Source organism: Mauremys reevesii, linkage group 7 (assembly GCF_016161935.1).
Source record: "Mauremys reevesii isolate NIE-2019 linkage group 7, ASM1616193v1, whole genome shotgun sequence".
NCBI lineage: Eukaryota > Metazoa > Chordata > Testudines > Geoemydidae > Mauremys > Mauremys reevesii.
This window is the reverse complement of record NC_052629.1, coordinates 98,112,790-98,131,706: the sequence shown is the minus strand read 5'-3', so window position 1 is coordinate 98,131,706 and position 18,917 is coordinate 98,112,790. Positions and strand designations below refer to the sequence as shown.

Here is an 18,917-nt window from a genome sequence, read left to right as displayed (position 1 = left end):
AAAAACCCACACACAATAGAAGGGGCCTCTGAGGGAGGGAAATGTCCATGTGTATTCCAAGTAGAACTGACCCTTGGAGTCATGTGACCTGCCCTTAGGACTGGCAGATCTCAGAGCAGAGAGTCTAGGTCTGTCCCTCCCAATTTCCTTGAAGTGCAGATCTGTTGGCGCCTCCTTTTTCAGGGACTCACCTTTCCTAGGCTGCTCTGATGCCCATGAGGGGCGCTCTGCAGAAGAGGCAATGCAGCTCCATGCAGCATTACTTCTGGGGGTAACTTCCCCAGAGCCTGAGTGAGGGATGTTATGTATACATCTCATCCCAGCATGGCCCCTGGACTGCAGGGAGAGGTCTACACAAGGTCCAGAGGTGGGTGGATGATGCAGTGGGAGTGGGTGAGCCCTCCCTTCCTTGATGAACAGGTAGGACCTTTTTGCAGAGTTTCTTTCACGTGCCAGACAAGGGACACAAAGTAGCCCCAAATTATTCATCACTTAGTAATACTCTGTTTAAAATCAGAATTAACTAGGGGAAAAACCTTAACCCCATAAGCTTATATTTAGGTTCCATGGGCTGCTTTCAACGCAGAAGTGTTCAGATAGAGCATTCTCTTGTTAATGGCCAAATTAACTAGCAGACTTTCCCTATCCAAATAGGACTGACTGATCTCTTCATAATTATATCTTGCTTCTTAACCTCCAGTTTACTTTGAGATTGTGAACACCAGGTAGCCAAGTGTTCACACACTAGTAGTTCGTAAAAAGACAAACAGGGAATAAATGATTAATTTCTCCGCTGTGATGTGAATGCAATATACACGTTAATTTCCTCTGTACCAGATTGCTCATCTATATTTTCAGAGGAGCAAATTATCTGTATGATCCACTTTGAGATTTGATGTCAAGCTGAACGTGCAATCAATTGCTATCAGTTAAAAAGAGCTGAAAATGATACTGTAAATATGGAAAACTGGACAAATACCAAGAGCAGCAATTTTATCACATCATAGGTATCTCACGTAAGTTTGCCATCATCATGAGATATTAGATGAACCAGTCCTAGTTCAGTTATTCAGTTATGTGTGATCAGGACACATTAGAGTGAGAAATAGATGACTACTTATCCTCACTTTCTCTTGTATGACGAGAATGACTGCATTCTGACTGGCTATAATTTACTTTTATATCGACTCCTACAAATGATGCGACTTCTGTTGTGATCCATGTTCAGTGCAGTACATTGGAGCAAGTTGTTTGCTCATCTGTCAGGGCAGAATGGGCCCTGGATCTTGCAAGCTCAGGGGAAGATCTGAAATATGTTGAGACTCCCCACACTATGATTGGCATCCAGTATTTGTGCTGAATTGGCAGTCACTAGTGGCTGCTGCAATGCACAAGAGTCAGTCTTTGGTGTAAATTCATAGATGACTCCTACCACTTTTGTTAACTGAATTCCCATAATCAAAGGTCAATGACACGACTCAAGTGTAGGTTTTTACTTACTATAATGTACATTAGGCTGAACATTTCAGTTATGCAATAGGGATGCTGAAGAATAACTGAACTAGGACTGGTTTCAGAGTAGCAGCCGTGTTAGTCTGTATCTGCAAAAAGAACAGGAGTACTTGTGGCACCTTAAAGACTAACAAATTTATTTTAGCATGAGCTTTCGTGAGCTGTAGCTCACTTCTTCGGATGCATAGAATGGAACACACAGACAGGAGATATTTATACATACAGAGAACATGAAAAGGTGGAAGTATGCATACCAACAGGAAGAGTTTAATCAATTGAGATGAGCTATCATCAGCAGGAGGAAAAAAAACTTTTTGAAGTGATAATTAAGATGGCCCATAGAAGGTGTGAGGAGAACTTAACATAGGGAAATAGATTCAATTAGCTACATTGATGACATCTTCATCATCTGGACTCATGGAAAAGAAGCCCTCGAGGAATTCCACCGTGATTTTAACAATTTCCATCCCACCATCAACCTCAGCCTAGACCAATCCACACAAGCGGTCCATTTCCTAGACACTACTGTGCTAATAAACGATGGTCACATAAATACCACCCTATACCGGAAACCCACTGACCGCTGTACTTACTTACATGCCTCCAGCTTCCATCCCGGACACACCACACGATCCATTGTCTACAGCCAAGCTCTAAGATACAACCGTATTTGCTCCAATCCCTCAGACAGAGATAAACACCTACAAGATCTCTATCAAGCATTCTTAAAACTACAATACCCACCTGCTGAAGTGAAAAAACAGATTGACAGAGCCAGAAGAGTACCCAGAAGCCACCTACTACAGGACAGGCCTAAAAAAGAAAATAACAGAACGCCACTAGCCATCACCTACAGCCCCCAACTAAAACCTCTCCAGCGCATCATCAAAGATTTACAACCTATCCTTAAAGATGATCCCTCACTCTCACAGATCTTGGGAGACAGGCCAGTCCTCGCTTATAGACAGCCTCCCAACCTGAAGCAAATACTCACCAGCAACCGCACACCATACAACATAAACACTAACCCAGGGACCTATCCTTGCAACAAAGCCCGATGCCAGCTCTGTCCACATATCCATTCAAGTGACACCATCATAGGACCTAATCACATCAGACGCGCCATCAGGGGCTCGTACACCTGCACATCTACCAACGTGATATATGCCATCATGTGCCAGCAATGCCCCTCTGCCATGTACATTGGCCAAACCGGACAGTCTCTACGCAAAAGAATAAATGGACACAAATCTGACATCAGGAATCATAACATTCAAAAACCAGTGGGAGAACACTTCAACCTCTCTAACCACTCAGTGACAGACTTGAAGGTGGCAATTTTGCAACAAAAAAACTTCAAAAACAGACTCCAAAGAGAAACTGCTGAACTCGAATTAATATGCAAACTAGATACAATTAACTGTGGCCTAAACAGAGACTGGGAATGGTTGGGTCATTACACTACTTGATTCTATTTCCCTATGTTAAGTTCTCCTCACACCTTCTATGGGCCATCTTAATTATCACTTCAAAAAGTTTTTTTTCCTCCTGCTGATGATAGCTCATCTCAGTTGATTAGACTCTTCCTGTTGGTATGCATACTTCCACCTTTTCATGTTCTCTGTATGTATAAATATCTCATGTCTGTGTGTTCCATTCTATGCATCCGAAGAAGTGAGCTGCAGCTCACGAAAGCTCATGCTAAAATAAATGAACTAGGACTGAGTGCAGCTTCCACTAGAGCTTGTCAGTGCTCTTCCGTTGCCAGCTTGGAGGGCTTCTGAGGAGTGATTCAAGTGCTCCCAACCTGTATATCTAGTGAAGTGTCTAGCCCCTTCTACTTTTAGGAGAGAGAGACCAAGTTCAATGCTGAAGTTGGATCCCAGCATGGCAGTGCATTGAGTTCCCCACTGACTGTACTAGTATTTTAAACTGAGGTTTAAAGACTTGATTGTAAAATATATATATATTCTTTTTACTAATTTTAAAAATCAGGTCAATATGTCACCCCAAGGGCTTGGCTACACTTACAAATTTGCAGCGCTGCAGCAGGGTGTGAAAACACACCCTCTGCAGCGCTGCAAATTGCGGCGCTACAAAGCGCCAGTGTAGTCAAAGCCCCAGCCCTGGGAGAGCAGGCTCCCAGCGCTGTCCGTTATTCCCCACAGGGAGGTGGAGTACGGACAGCGCTGGGAGAGCTTTCTCCCAGCGCTGGCGCTTTGACTACACTTAGCGCTTCAAAGCGCTGCCGCGGCAGCGCTTTGAAGTGCTAAGTGTAGCCATGGTCCAAGTCTGTGATTGTTCACTGACAAGAATCTGTATGCTAGTATTCTGCAGATGCAAAAAGGCATTTACACATTCAAATCAGACAGTGTGGGCATCAACCTCCAGGAGCTCCAAGTGCCTCTTTTCTGCCACGAAATAGATGAATGTACATTTTTGTGACCAAGAATTAGAAAGTCTGAGTAGGACGTAGCAAAACTCAGTTTATGGGTTGTTGGCATCCCTTTGCAGGATCTAGCCCTTAGCAGGCCGGAGAGAATGTTGCATGTAAGGAAGTGTAGCTGTAGGTGTCACTGTTTCAAAACAGTTCTGAAAATGTGCATGCCTGCTCCAACTTCCTCTCTCTTCCCATTATCGAATCCTGACCACTGTATCAGAAAGGCAGGGGTCTGGGTGGTTCTGGGAGGATGGTGGGGTAAGTAAATGGGCTCAGGGAAGGGTGCTATTGTAACCTTGTCCTAGTTCTGCCGCCAGACTTATACATATTGCTTACTCAGCAATTTCTTATATCTGAAAAAAGGGCTCCAACCCTGAAAAATAGTTCCTGAGCCTCTCTCTTAACTGGGTATTGTCATTGTTTTTAACACCCACTTGTTGTGTCTCTCAGTATGTTTGCATAGCACCTAGCACAGTGGGGCCATGACAGTATAAATAACAGAGTAATCATTGGTTTCAGAGTAGCAGCCATGTTAGTCTGTATCCGCAAAAAGAACAGGAGTACTTGTGGCACCTTAGAGACTAACACATTTATTTCAGCATAAGCTTTCGTGGGCTACAGCTCACTTCTTCAGATGCATAGAATAGAACACGCAGACAGGAGATATTTATACATACAGAGAACATGACAAGGTGGAAGTATGCATGCCAACTGGAAGAGTCCAATCAATTGAGATGAGCTATCATCAGCAGGAGAAAAAAAAGCCTTTGAAGTGGTAATTGAGATGACCCATAGAAGGTGGGAGGAGAACTTAACATAGGGAAATAGAATCAAGTAGTGTAATGACCCAACCATTCCCAGTCTCTGTTTAAATCTATGTTAATTGTATCTAATTTGCATATTAATTAGAGTTCAGCAGTCTCTCTTTGGAGTCTGTTTTTGAAGCTTTTTTGTTGCAAAATTGCCACCTTCAAGTCTGTCACTGAGTGGTTAGAGAGGTTGAAGTGTTCTCCCACTGGTTTTTGAATGTTATTATTCCTGATGTCGGATTTGTGTCCATTTATTCTTTTGCGTTGAGACTATCCAGTTTGGCCAATGTACATGGCAGAGGGGCATTGCTGGCACAGTCATTAATTCACATCTTAGGAAAGATTTGTTGAGTGGGTGAAGATTGAGCCTGGTTATTGGCCAGTTGTTTTTCCTCCTCCCCATCAACCCCAGGATCAGAGCAGCATCAGTTTTGAAGGAGTCTCTGAGTCATTTGAGATTCCATTGCAGCACCACTCCTTTAGATAGAGGACATACATGGGGTTTTTTTTCAGTCCCCATTTGCCAGAGTTAAGGCTACGTAAATGTCCCCTTATTAAATAATATAAGTGTTCCCAAGCAAAATGACTTTTTCTAATTAATTCACAAATGGCTACTGACCCACAATGTGTGGACAGAACACAATGGTGGAAGTAAGCTAAGGAAGAGCCTTAGTTCCTCTTATGCTGAGAGGCTAAACTCTGTACATGTGGGCCTCCCGAGGTCTAGAAGCTGAATTCCAGCACTGGCTGCGTACTGCAATTACTTAGTGCCTTCTGGATCCTGTTATAATAATGATTCTCTAGTGGAGTCGTTTAGACAAACGAATGAAAAATGATCATCCTCATAGGACACATTTTACAAATGTTGAAAGTAACATTTTAAAAGTAACTTCAGGGCCATAACTAGGGATTCCAAATTGGCAGGAGTACATGTACATTTTCCAGTAGGAAGAGAGATAAAAATATTTTTCTCTGGAGAGAGAACATTTTTTCCATAGAGGTTTTCTCTCCAGAGAAAACGTGACTGCATGCTAGGGTGGAGACATCTTAATAGACTCTTAGAAGTTGCAGTTAAAGTACTGATGGGGAACCTATGTCACCAGCAAATATCAGTTGTCAAATGACATTGTACTGGAAACTGCATGGATACTGTACCTCCCTCCCTGGGGATTTAGGACTTAGTGTATTAATGTTGGTAAAGCTCTTTTGAGATCTTCTGTAGCTTAAGGCTAGAGTGCACCTATGGGAGGTGATCAGTTTCCTGGTGTATGTTTTACATATACAAATTTTTGCATATACATATTACAACTTTGCCGTTGAAGTGCTTTAGGACAACTAAGATGATTTCCCCCCACCTGGAAGGCATTCTCCACATCTCCGTCAAAGCTCACATCCCTCCAATCCCATGATATATATACTCTCTCGAGCCCTTGTGTTCACAGGCTTCATCCTCCTTGCCATCAAGGATTAATTAAGACTCATCAGTGCTGCTCCTTAACTGATTTGATAGAGTTCTTGTAAGACCCGGTCTTGCTGCTTTCCCTTCTTGCAGAGGAGGGATAGCTCAGTGGTTTGAGCATTGGCCTGCTAAACCCAGGGTGGTGAGGTCAATCCTTGAGGGGGCCATTTAGGGATCTGGGGCAAAAATCTGTCTTGGGATTGGTCCTGCTTTGAGCAGGGGGTTGGACTAAATGACCTCCTGAGATCCCTTCCAACCCTGATATTCTGTGATTCTAATAAGTATGTTGTCTCCAAAGACAGCGCAGATGGTTGGGTACAGAGAGGTCAGCATACGTTGCATTGTCCTAAATAGGTGTAATCCCTCTCTCAGCTCTTTCTGGGGTAGTGCCAATCTATCATTCTGGGTTTGCATTGATCTAAACCACATTTGTACGAATTTTGGCTCCTATTTGCCTTACAGTGTTTGTTCTGAGCAGTTGTTCGATTATGTTAGCATATAAAGGGTTACAACTAGACTTCAAATTTAGCAGCTCTTTCAGTGCTAGTATTTTAGTCCAGTAGCCGAGTCAACAATTCTACAGCACAAATTGTTTTTACAACAAAAATAAAAACTTACTGCTTCTAATTAAAGTTGGAAGATGTAGTGTAACTAATGGATTTCTCTGAGCCTATAGATTTGGTCCCAGATCTATGCATTATATTACATGTGTTAAAGTGGGTAATGCAGATGGCATATGGGTGCGATAGGTAGGGGACTTAATGATAAATAGGGCCTAATCCTTCAAGATGCAGAGCATCTTCTACTGCAGTTTAAGGTAACAACAGATACAGGTACTCTGCATCTCTCAACATCAGGCCTGTGTTTATAGAAATGTGGGGCTGGAAAGGGACCTCAATAGGTTATCTCTGGTCCATTCACCCACCCTGAAGTAGGAATAGGTATACCTAAACAGTCCTTGGCAGGTATTTGTCTAACCTGTTCTTAAGCCTCCCATGATAGAGATTCCAGAGCCTCTCCTGGAAGCCTGTTCCAGAGTTTAACTAACCCTAGTTAGGTTTTTTTTGTTTTTTTGTTTTTCCATCTAATATCTAATCTAAATCTCCTTTGCTACAAACTGGAGTATTATGTAGTGTCCCTACAAGTTATGTCCTTGGTGGTTTTGATTTGATATTTTTAGCTTAGTTAAATAAACTGTGTACATATGTTTACATTCTTGGAATGTCTTAACATGAATCAGCTATAAAAACACTTAAATGGGTGAAATCTGTACCAAGGAGCTACACTTCCATCTTAGGGTTCTGATTGTGACGGGTTGGATCACAGAAAACTGCTTGGGGCTGCCAACTGGTGTGCCAAGACTACCTCTGTGCCTATTTTCCCTGCCAGCTTGGGATTCCAGAACCTTGCCTTGTTTGAGCCAGACACACTTGTCTGCTGCAGACATAGACCCAGGTCTGAACCACGTCCCCTGAAAGCTGCAGGCTTAACTGCAAACAGCTTAAGAAGTGTTCTTGTCTCCAGAACTCAGATGCCCAGCTCCCAATGGGGTCCAAACCCCAAATAAATCCATTTTACCCTGTATAAAGCATATACAGGATAAACTCATAAATTGTTCTCCCTCTATAACACGGATAGAGCAATATGCACAGTTATTCCAGTTATGTCATATATACATTCATAAGCATATTTCCATAAAGCCTTATGGGGTGCAACGTCACACTAATGACTACACAAACTACTTTGCTTTTTTGGTTTGTATTATAAGAATCAATGTAGCTGTGAAATTGAAAATCTGCCCCTTTTTGTTTTATATGTGTAACCAAAAACTTCTCTTCTGTAGAAGATGTCTGTCATAGGTATTTATTGTGTACATGCATATTTCTGAATGTGTAAACAGACCTTTGTAATTCAATGCCATCTGCAAAGTCACCCACTTTATTGCCAGCTGAATATTCCAGAGTAGTTGAATACACGTGCAATTAACATATATTCATAACCAGAACAAATGAGGGGTTAGAAGAGCATTATTCCGTGTTTTGATTTTAATGATTAACATAATTTAAGAGCAATCTCCATATTGAAATGTTCTTTGTGATTTTCTTTTCCTTCAGATAGTAAGCACCAGCTCTGTAGAATCTATGCCAGGAGCAGATGGCATCAGTGCATCTGGAGGGGTAAGTAATCTTGAGATTAACGTTTTTGTTTAGGCAGACTTTAAAACAAACAGAGTTCCGCACCCTCTCAAGCACTTCTGCTCGTTGCTTTTCCTCCTCCAACCCTGCCCCTCCTCCACCACGTGTGTGTAAATTACACCCACAAGCGCTCATTTGCTGATGTAGAATTTATATCATCTCTGAATTTGACTCTCTAGTTCTGGCTAAACTCACCATATGCCGTGTGAACCTAAACTGAAGGACATTATTTTTCTCAGTTTTTTTAGAACTCTGGTTATTTTCCCCATTCAGTGTTGTTATCCAGTCATTGACTGGTTTCAGGTATATGTGTTTGCAACTGTATAATTGAACGTCAGCTTAGAAGTAGAATTTGAGAAATAATTAATCCATAGTATGTTTCTTATTTATTTCTGCTGAGGGTGCCAGGTGGTGAAAAGGTCAGTTCTTTAACACCCTGGAAGATTGGCTACTGTGCAAGCCAAATATTTTTCATGACAATTTCAACACAGTTCTCAGAGCCCTTTGATGTCAGCTGCTGAGTCATTTCACCACTCCTACTCCAATAGGGTTTGTGCACTCATTATCTTCTATCTTTAGTACACTCTTCCCTCCCATCTAAGACCGTCTACCAGAATCCCAGATCTTCAGGAAGGGTCTTAGATACTGCATGACCACCTTCAACAGCAAGGGCCCTTGCCAAAACTTATCCCGGTTTATTGTGGAACAGTCAGAAGTGGTCTTTAATAGCATTATTTGCCCAGTGCATGGACTGCAGTCTCCAGGCAGCCTCACATTCTGTCCTTGTCTCCTCCCATCCACTTGTGTAATAGTAGATAGGTTTTGGTAGTAGAACCTTAAGTGTCCGTGTTGTCCCTTTCTGGAAGCAAATGAGAGATGCTGCATGGCAGCTCTCCTCCTCCTTCCCCCCATTTACTCCCTCTCACTAGTAGGTGGCCTTCTGTGGTCCAGCTACCACATACGTACAGAATCAGCCCAGGAATGCATTTAATAGGATGATTCTCCAAGTATCTTTGTTGGGATTGGCACATTGTTAGAGGTCTGCCCAGGAGACACATCCTACTTCAAAAATCAGTAAGCAAAGGGTTAACAGTTTTGTATAAGTCAGTGTGTTGATGTATAACACCAGATAAGGGGAGTTGATATAGACAGTTATGATTAAATTAATTACTTTTAATTGAAGTGTACAGTTCCTTAGCTGTACCACTAACAGCATGTTATCTATTAAAAATGAAAGACTTTTTGAAAACTAGCATAGTTCTCATTATTTATGTTTGTTAATATTTTGCACTTCCCTGATAAACAATGAAAATCACCTGTCACTTCTGTTTTTCTTTATAGTTAGTCATACATTCAGTGCTGCAATGTTTGGGCTGCAAATATTACAGAAAAATATTTGTTTTAAAATAATTGTTTCAACTGTAATTTTAAAAAAATGGAAACATTTCTCTTGGTCTCGTGTTTCATAACAAAATGTTTTAACTAGATCTAACTTTTGTTCAAAGTCCCAATACATATTTGAGTCCAATTACTTTTAATACATATTTGTGTAACAATGGATTTGAATGGTATGTCTTGGTTTATTTAATAATCTTCCATAAAATTATATTTTAAAGAAAAATAAATTTTAAATAACCCTGAATTTAAATAACATATTTTAGCTGATTAAAAAATAATTCATTGTTCCTCAGGCTAATAAGGCTTATGTTCCCCTATCTACCTAACAATGATTGTTTCTCATTGTGCTATATTTTAACACAGTTGCGTGACGGAAGAGTAACATCAGCCTGAACTGTGTTGCATGTCACAGTCTTAAGTCATATTTGATTTTAATTGTCACACCTGTTAAGAACCATCTCAGTATTTGTGTATGTGGAAGTGCACGGATTCTACTTTAATCTTATCCATGTAAACCACTTGGTGGTAGTGGTGGTCAGCAAACTAGTAGTTCCCTTCTATGTTTGGCTCAGTTTAATGAAGAAATACGAAGAAGAAGAAGACTTATTTGAAGTTTATTACATATTAGCATAGCCAGATAATAAAGAAATAATGGAAGAAATGCAACAAGCGTACAAACACTGCATGATGGTAACTGCTTACAGCCAACATACAGTGCTCATTATACTTTTGTATACTTAAATTCAAACCCAACCTACAGTTCCTAATATTCAGTATAAATGTCTTACACATACAGAAATTGGTATATGGTCAAGAATTACATAACTTAAAAAAAAAACCTGCAGTACAAAGTGTAAAACATACTATTTTTAATATGCGTTAACTCCATTTCACTTAATTCAACACATTTTCAAAGACTCATGCTGAAAGTGTGTGTGTGTGTGTGTGTTGATGAACAGGTAGTTTTCTCATGGAAAATATGTAACCCCATAAAATGGGAAGTGAGCTTGGAAATACCTCTGTTGTTCATGCACCTGCCTATATGAGCACCTGATTATCAGTTTGAACTCCTGCATATAACATGCATGTGCAATTTAGGGGCTTATATTTTAAACAGGGCTGTCGATTAATCATAGTTAACTCATGCAATTAACTCAAAAAAATTAATCGCGATTAATCACAGTATTAATCTCACTGTTAAGAGAATACAAATTGAAATTTATTAAAATTTATATATATAATCTATATATCTTGTATTCTGTGTTGTAATTGAAATCAAAGTATATATTTTGATTACAAATATTTGCACTGTAAAAATGATAAACAGAAGAAATAGTATTTTTCTGTTCACCTCATACAAGTACTGTAGTACAATCTCCTTGTCCTGAAAGTGCAACTTACAAATGTAGATTTTGTTGTTGTTATATAACTGCACTTAAACACAAAACAATGTAAAACTTCAGAGCCTACAAATCCACTCAGTCCCACTTCTTGTTCAGCCAATCGCCAAGACAAACAAGTTTGTTTACATTTATGGGAGATAATGCTGTCCTCTTCTTATTTATAATGTCACCAGACAGTGAGAACAGACATTTGCAAGGCACTTTTGTAGCCAGCGGTATTTATGTGCCAGATATGCTAAACATTCGTATGCCCCTTCATGCTTCAGCCACCATTCCAGAGGACATGCTTCCACGCTGATGACGCTTGTTAAAAAAATAATGGATTAATTAAATTTGTGACTGAATGCCTTGGGGGAGAATTGTACGTCCCCTGTTCTGTTTTACCTGCATTCTGCCATATATTTCATGTTACGGCAGTCTCAGATGATGACCCAGCACATGTTGTTCTTCGTTTTAAGAACATTTTCACTGAAGATATAACAAAATGCAAAGGTACCAATGTGAGATTTCTAAAGATAGTTACAGCACCGGACCCAAGGTTTAAGCATCTGAGGTGCCTTCCAAAATCTGAGAGGGACGAGGTAGGGCGCATGCTTTTAGAAGTCTTAAAAGAGCAACACTCCGATGCAGAACTACAGAACCTGAACCATGAAAAAAGAAAATCAACCTTCTGCTGGTGGCATCTGACTCAGATAATAAAAATGAATATGCGTTGGTCTGCACTGCTTTGGATTGTTATCGAGCAGAACCCACCATCAGCATGGACACATGTCCCCTGGAATGGTTGTTGAAGCATGAAGGGACATATGAATCTTTAGCGCATCTGGCACATAAATATCTTGCGACGCTGGTTACAACAGGGCCATGCGAATGCCTGTTCTTGCTTTCAGGTGACATAGTAAACAAGAAGCGGGCAGCGTTATCGCCTGCAAATGTAAACAAACTTGTTTGTTTGAGTGATGGGCAGAAATAGAAGTAAGACTGAGTGGACTTGCAAGCTCTAAAATGGTACATAGTTTTATTTTTGAATGCAGTTTTTTTGTACATAATTCTATATTTGTAAGTTCAACTTTCATGATAAAGAGTGCATTATGGTTCAATTCACCTGAATTTAAAAATACTATTTATTTTGTCTTTTTACAGTGCAAATACTTATAATCATAAATAAATATAAAATGAGCACTGTACACTTTGTATTCTGTGTTGTAATTGAAATCAATATTTTTGAAAATGTAGAAAACATCTAAAAATATTTAAATAAATAGTATTCTATTATTGTTTAAAAGTACAATTAATCACGATTAAGTTTTTTAATCGCTTGACAGCCCTGATTTTAAATACTGGACTAGACATAAGATGAAAGAGAAAAACAAGGAAAAAAATAACAAGAAAACAATGAAATTACAAAACAGACAATCCCCCAAACCCTTTTCATTCCTTAATGTTATGGTGAACTCTCCTGGCTTTCCTTCCTCCCTCTGAAGTGAAGGAGGCTATAACAGTTCGTTAATGATGCCTGCTTTTCTCATTTTTCCCTGGCCGAAGCGCTGATCTATCAAATACTTGTGCATATGCTTATATTTAAGGCATAAGTAGTTCCAAAGTATAGTCATTGAAATGGTCTTCCAATTTTTGATCAAAATTGAAAACTTCAATGAATAGTTTAACTGGAAATCAACATTTTGAAAATGCAGGATAACTGTAGAATAAAAGCAGATTAGTGGTCAAAACTTCCCTTTTTGTGAAAGCAACTCTTAGGCCTCGTTCCTGCAAAGAGTTCCACATGCGGTTAACTTTGTAAGTAGTCTCGCTAACCTCAATAGGATTAGTTGTATAAGGAAAATTGAGCATTATTATTATTATTTATTATTTACTCACAGTAAGATCAAAAGGCCTCAGGTGAGGTCAGCCCTCTTTTTGGTAGGTCCTTTTTGAACATATATAATTAATTCAGTTGGCCAAACGAGAGAGAGATGCTCAGCTGGTAAATGGAGCTATGACAGTTAGGATCTGATCTGGCCTCCAGAACACATGCGTTATTGAAAGCACTCTCTTGACTTGCAAGGAACTCTCTTCAGATGATGCATAATCAGCAGTAGATGGCACTGCTTACTGTGTGACCTGTGCTCCGTGGAATGGATAGACTGTCTTGTTTAATGTAATTCAGTGCTTAAAACAGAGATCTGAAAGCAAAATCTCTTTGGTTCTGTCCCCATTACTGCCGCTGAATAACTATATGACATTAAGTCACTTGACATTTCTGTACCTCAGTTAGCTCATTTTAAGTATGGACCTCAGAGGGGCATTATGAAGCTTAATTAAGGTTTGTCAAGTGTTTAGATCTTTGAATAAAAAAACTTCAAAAAAAATTTTTTTAGGTTTATTAAAAATAATACAAAGTAAAGTTCTTATCATGGGCTCTAGGTCCCTTTGCCATACATTAAAATGCAATCATAATCAGCTCACCGAAACCCAGTCAGTATCTCCCTCACTCACAATCCCAGCCTTTGTCTTACTCTTCAGTCCCTCACTATCCTCCTCCCCCAAAGCCTTGGTAAATACATGGGCCTTGCAGTCATGAAGATCAACTGATTCTGGCTATTTTAGATGAAGAGGGAAGTAGGTTTCAAAGCTGAGGTCTCTCATGGAAAATACCTTACTGGCAGCTTCCTCTTTTTTATGCTATGGAAATGCATATTATTATAAGGGAGCTACCCAGTGCATTCCAAATCAGTCGGCTGATTTCCTGCTAAAGTAAGCCAGTGTATAGTGGGGAATTTTAAACAGTTGTTTCTCCTCACAGCAGTCATTAGTATGTATCAACAGTAATGGATATTGTGCATCAGGTAGACATGGCATTGGTCTTACACTATTCTTTAAGATTACCTTCCAGTAACTTAACTCACAAGGCCAAATTTTCCCCTCAGTTACACCCATGCAACCTCATTAACAGCAATAAAGCCGCATGGGTATATATGAGCACCAAAATCTTTTAGTGCAAATTGTAACAATATAAAACTTTTCAAAGTTTAATTAGCCAGGGATAAAGTGCTTTGCTGTAACCATTTAAGAAGGGTTAATTCCTCTACAGCTGAAAGAAAATGCAGTCTCCTAAACATTTAATTAGTATTAACACCAGAATTAAAGCTGTAAAAGACATCCATCAGAAATGAATGACTTTAGCCAGTAGAAATGCTGGAAAAAATGGATGCTCTTTAGACTCATGCTGATTAGGGAAAGTATTCCAAGTGTCCTTAATTGTATGCCTTACTTTGAGAAGGTCTGATATAGTCTGAAATGAAACTCAGTGGTAGTGCATCATCTAAGACATCTGTAAATGATGTAGTTGTGATAATGTCAGGTAGCTGCAGCGAACTCTTTACAAGTGAAGTGCAGCACCACATTTGAGCTCTGTGTGTGAGAGGACATGGATCCATAGGAACTCGCTTTGTTTTGGGCAGCTGTAAATGTGCATGTAAAGAGACCTCTAGTCATTTTCCTTAAATGAGCAAATCTGTATCATTGCGCTCCATAAAGTTTAACGCAAAACATCATCAGTACCTATGTAAAGGTTTGCAGTTTTGCCCTTGAAGCAGGAAGGAAGCAAACAAAATTGAAAAGAACAAATTCATTTAAAACTGAGCTTGCAGTCAGGGTAGTTCCTGTAGCACTGTTGACTGGCATTCTGCTTTCCACTGTCCCCAGAGAATATCGGAACAGAGGGTCAGTTAGAGGCGTTAGAAAACTTAGGGGTAGAGTCAGCAATGTAGCAGCTTGGCCCCTTTGCATCACCCCCCTGTCCTGCTCCAGGAAAAGGAGTAGGGCCTGTGAGGAGCAGGTTGAAGGGTGCAATTAGGGCAAGTGAGGGGAACCAAGTTTGTGTGCTGGAGACGAGAGATAGGTAAAGGCTCAGAAGAGCAGGAGGAAGCAAGAGAGCCCAGAGCAAAGGGAAAGAGGAAGAGGGACACTGGCTGGTTGGGGAAGGGAGGCTGTGGCCTGGAGCATGGCAGAAGGTGGTAGTAGATGGTATAGATAGTAAACAAGGTCACGAGGAGGAGGATGCAGAGGTTAGCTGGTATAGCCGCGAAGTATATATCATGTGATGATGTTGCTTTCTGACATGCAGATTTTCCCGTGAGATAAAAATATTAAATGTAGCAAATCATCTTCCTAAAGTGACTTTGTTTGTAGCAGAAGCAGAGTCATGGTCTATTTGCTCTCTCCAGAAATTGCTACTGAGAAATGTAACACAGCTCCCTCCCTCGCCCCTTTCATTTTGCTGAGAGTGAGTGCTCAGGGTTCAAAGTGCTGGCTGCTCATGGTCTTTTCATGGGCTGCATTGAAATCAGTGAGAGTTACAAACATTCAGTGCATCTCGGAATCAAGTCTTAGAAACAGTGCTTAAGTGGCTTCCACAGGGGCAGCTACAACATGTTGACTTACTAGAGAGGCATCACTCACTGGGTTGGCTTTCACTGTGCTGAGGAGAGAGGGTCTTTTAGAAGGCTACAGGCTTCCCTCAGGGCTAGTATCTCCAGCATGGCAATGAGTGGGCCGCCACCTCTGATTTTATATGCTGGCTCCCATCTCTGAATTCCCAAGCCTCTGGAATCCCTCTCCTCTTATGAAAGACTTCAGCTTTCTGCAGATGGAATTATTTGGGTAGATGGCTCTCTCACATAGGCCTTGTGACTTACCTCTTCTGATGGTGCACAGCTCTTTGAGGAAGAAGGGTATGTGTGTTTTTCTCCTTGTACAATCGCATCCCTTTCTAAATGTAATCTGTAGGGTGTTCATCCTTTATCTGTTACTACAGGTTCCTTCAGACTGCTCCGGGCATAACGAAAGCTGAAAACATAGCTGCATTATTGTGAAATTACTGCTTACACCTTCCCCTTAAATTGATTGCTGGAGTGCCAATAACAAAAGTAAAATATCTCTGTTCCTACTTTAGTTATGGGCACATCAGTAAAAATTTACTAGGGAAAGGTTTTTCTCTCAATAGATTGAGAGTGGATTATCTGAAGCACAGAAATAGGGAGTGAATTATTAAGGCTTTTGTCTTGCAAGTTTCAGTTTGACATTATTTCGCTAGTGAAGCTATCTTACGTTACCGTAGTGTGATGTATTTCCTCTGCAAAGACATAAGTGAAATTCACACCAGAGACTGTGCCAGAGTAATTTGGTTATAATTTTTTGCACAGAAAGTGTGTGGAAAGTCTGCCGTGGTGGGAGTAGTACAGGGTGCCTACAATCTTCCCTCCTGCTATAGGCTCCAGAGGCAGCCAGGAGAGTCCCCAAAGGGAGCAGTGCTAACCAGGGAGAAGGCACAGGAATTTATTAATTCAAACTTACAAGGAGATGCATGTGTCCATCCAGAGCTCTGAGCTTAGGACCATAGTTTTACAAGCTCATAGACTTTAAGGCCAGAAGGGACCAATCATGATTATCTAGTTGGACCTCCTGCATATCACAAGCCACAGAACCTCACCCACCCACTCCTGTAATAGGCCCATAACCTCTGCCTAAGTTACAGAAGTCCTCAAATCTTGATTTAAACTCTTCAAGTTACAGCGAATCCACCGTGTACTCTAGTTCAAACCCACAAACAATCCATGCCCCATGCTGCAAAGGACGGGGGAAAAAACCTAGGGTCTCTGCCAGTCTGATCTGGGAGAAAATTCCTTGCCAACCCAAAATATGGTGATCAATAACACCCTAAGCATGTGGGTGAGACCCACCATCCAGACATCCAGGAAAGAATTCTCTGTAGTAACTCAGAGCCCTCCCCATCTAGTGTCCCATCTCTGGCCATTGGAGATGTTTGCTAACAGCAGTTGCAGATGGGCTATGTGTCATAGTATGGAATCTTATCATGTCACCCCTCCATAAACTTATCAAATGCAGTCTCAAAGCAAGTTAGCTCCCACTACTCCCTTTGGAAGGCAGTTCCAAACAATGCCCACTTCAAAACTAATCAGCACATCAGAGCACAAGACTGCTCTTCCCATCCAAGCCACCCTTGCAGAAATCTCCCTCACCCCACAGAGAATAGATAAGTTTTGCAACATAGATTCATAGAACCATAGGGTTAGAAAGGACCATTAAGGTCATCTAGTCCAACCACCTGCCAAGATGAAGGGTATGTTGTGTCTAAACCATCCAACACATTTGGCTGTTCAGCCACTATGCTATAGTTTGAACCCATGCCCTGGAGGATAATCAAATCCAGGCTCTGTTGGATAAACAGAGAAAGAGTGAGTTCCAGAGTGAAGACCCTTCACTGAAAATGCCCTTCCTCCAGACCCATCCCCTTTAAACCAATAGGCTGTCAGATGGAGTGACTCCCTGGCTCCGGTGATGCACAATGGAAGAGGTGGACTCTGAGGAGTAGGGCCCAATTAAAAATCAGCACATCCCCACTGCAGCCTCAACCCCAACAGGTTTGGTAAGAGGAAATTTTCCCTAAAATTGTCTGTGCAGGGAATAAATCTGGGAAAGAGCTTCGTAAGCATGGTAGAAATTGAGTGACAGAAAATTGTTTTGCAATAATTATGTTGTATAATGTCACCTAACTGTATGTTTCATTTCAGCCTGATTCCTGCAGAAAATCATCTTCTAAAACCAAGCGAGACAAGGAAAAGCAAGCTTGCAAAAGCTGCAACGAAAGCTTTAACTCCATCACTAAAAGGCGGCACCATTGCAAACAATGTGGGGCAGTGAGTATCAGAATAAAATTGTAGCAATGTTTCATTTTCTGTCCATTTAATTAGTCTATCTGTAACAGATGACTTTTTTAATCAAATTCTGAGTTTGTTTCATTCTGAGGGAGCTTTTCAATTTCCAGTAGGATGAGCACTGGAGTTCGCAGCAGGACAGTGATAGAACAGACCTTTCAACTTGCCTTGTCCATTGAGGATCAGGCAAAACAAAGCAAAGTTATGGTGGTGTAAAAGGCCATGAGTGAGTGGTTGAGGAGACAAATGTCACACTTCTGTGGCTGAAAGGAAAGCTGCCTACGTACCTGGGTTTGTTTCGTATCTAGTGTCCCAAAAAACCACCTCATTGACCAGGGTTTCCTTCGCATGACTAGCACCCCTTAACCACTAACCAACAGTAGAATAAATAGTCTGGAACACAGCTCTTCTAGATCTTTGTCAGCAGCCTCTTGCTGCAGGCTTCCAAGTGCCTTCTTCCTCCTCCTTTTCTGAGAGGAAACCATCCATTTTGTGGTTAGGGTAATGAGTTCCAGCTGTCCTGATTGATTTGATCAACCAGAAGGCTACAGGGGCCCTCAATATTCAGTGCTAAAGTGATGGGGTTGCATTTCCCCCAGTGGCAAAACTAAATCAGGGTGCTTTTGGCCAAAGAGGGTGTCCTTCTGTGCTTGAAAGGCCCGGAGAATCCAGCGCATGAAAAATCCAGGTGCTAGAAGCCTAAGGCCTGGATTTTAAAGGAGCCAAAGTTAGGTGCCCATCTCCTATTGAATCTCAGTGGGTTTTGGATACCTGATTCTCTGAGGCTTTTCTGAAAATCCCAGCCCAAAATTACATGAGGTTGACTGCCTTCTTGTGGCTTGAAACTTTCCTTCTGTGACATCAGTTTCAGGGTTCCATGTTCCTGGTGTAACTAGTTTATAATAGTTAGTGAATTAATATCAAGTTTTTGTAGAATGGAGATAAATTTGGGTCTGAACAGTCA

At 40.8% G+C, this 18,917-nt stretch overlaps 1 protein-coding gene across 2 annotated transcripts in view; it reads left to right on the top strand.

Annotated features, from left to right (window-relative positions):
• The window catches only part of FGD3 (FYVE, RhoGEF and PH domain containing 3), a 183,433-nt gene that overhangs the window by 144,057 nt on the left and 20,459 nt on the right, over window positions 1-18,917 (top strand). For both annotated transcript variants that reach the window (XM_039481891.1, XM_039481892.1), the window contains exons 15-16: window positions 8,335-8,397; window positions 17,810-17,935. In XM_039481891.1, coding sequence (XP_039337825.1) covers window positions 8,335-8,397; window positions 17,810-17,935 — 189 coding nt within the window. The remainder of the gene's footprint in view (window positions 1-8,334; window positions 8,398-17,809; window positions 17,936-18,917) is intronic.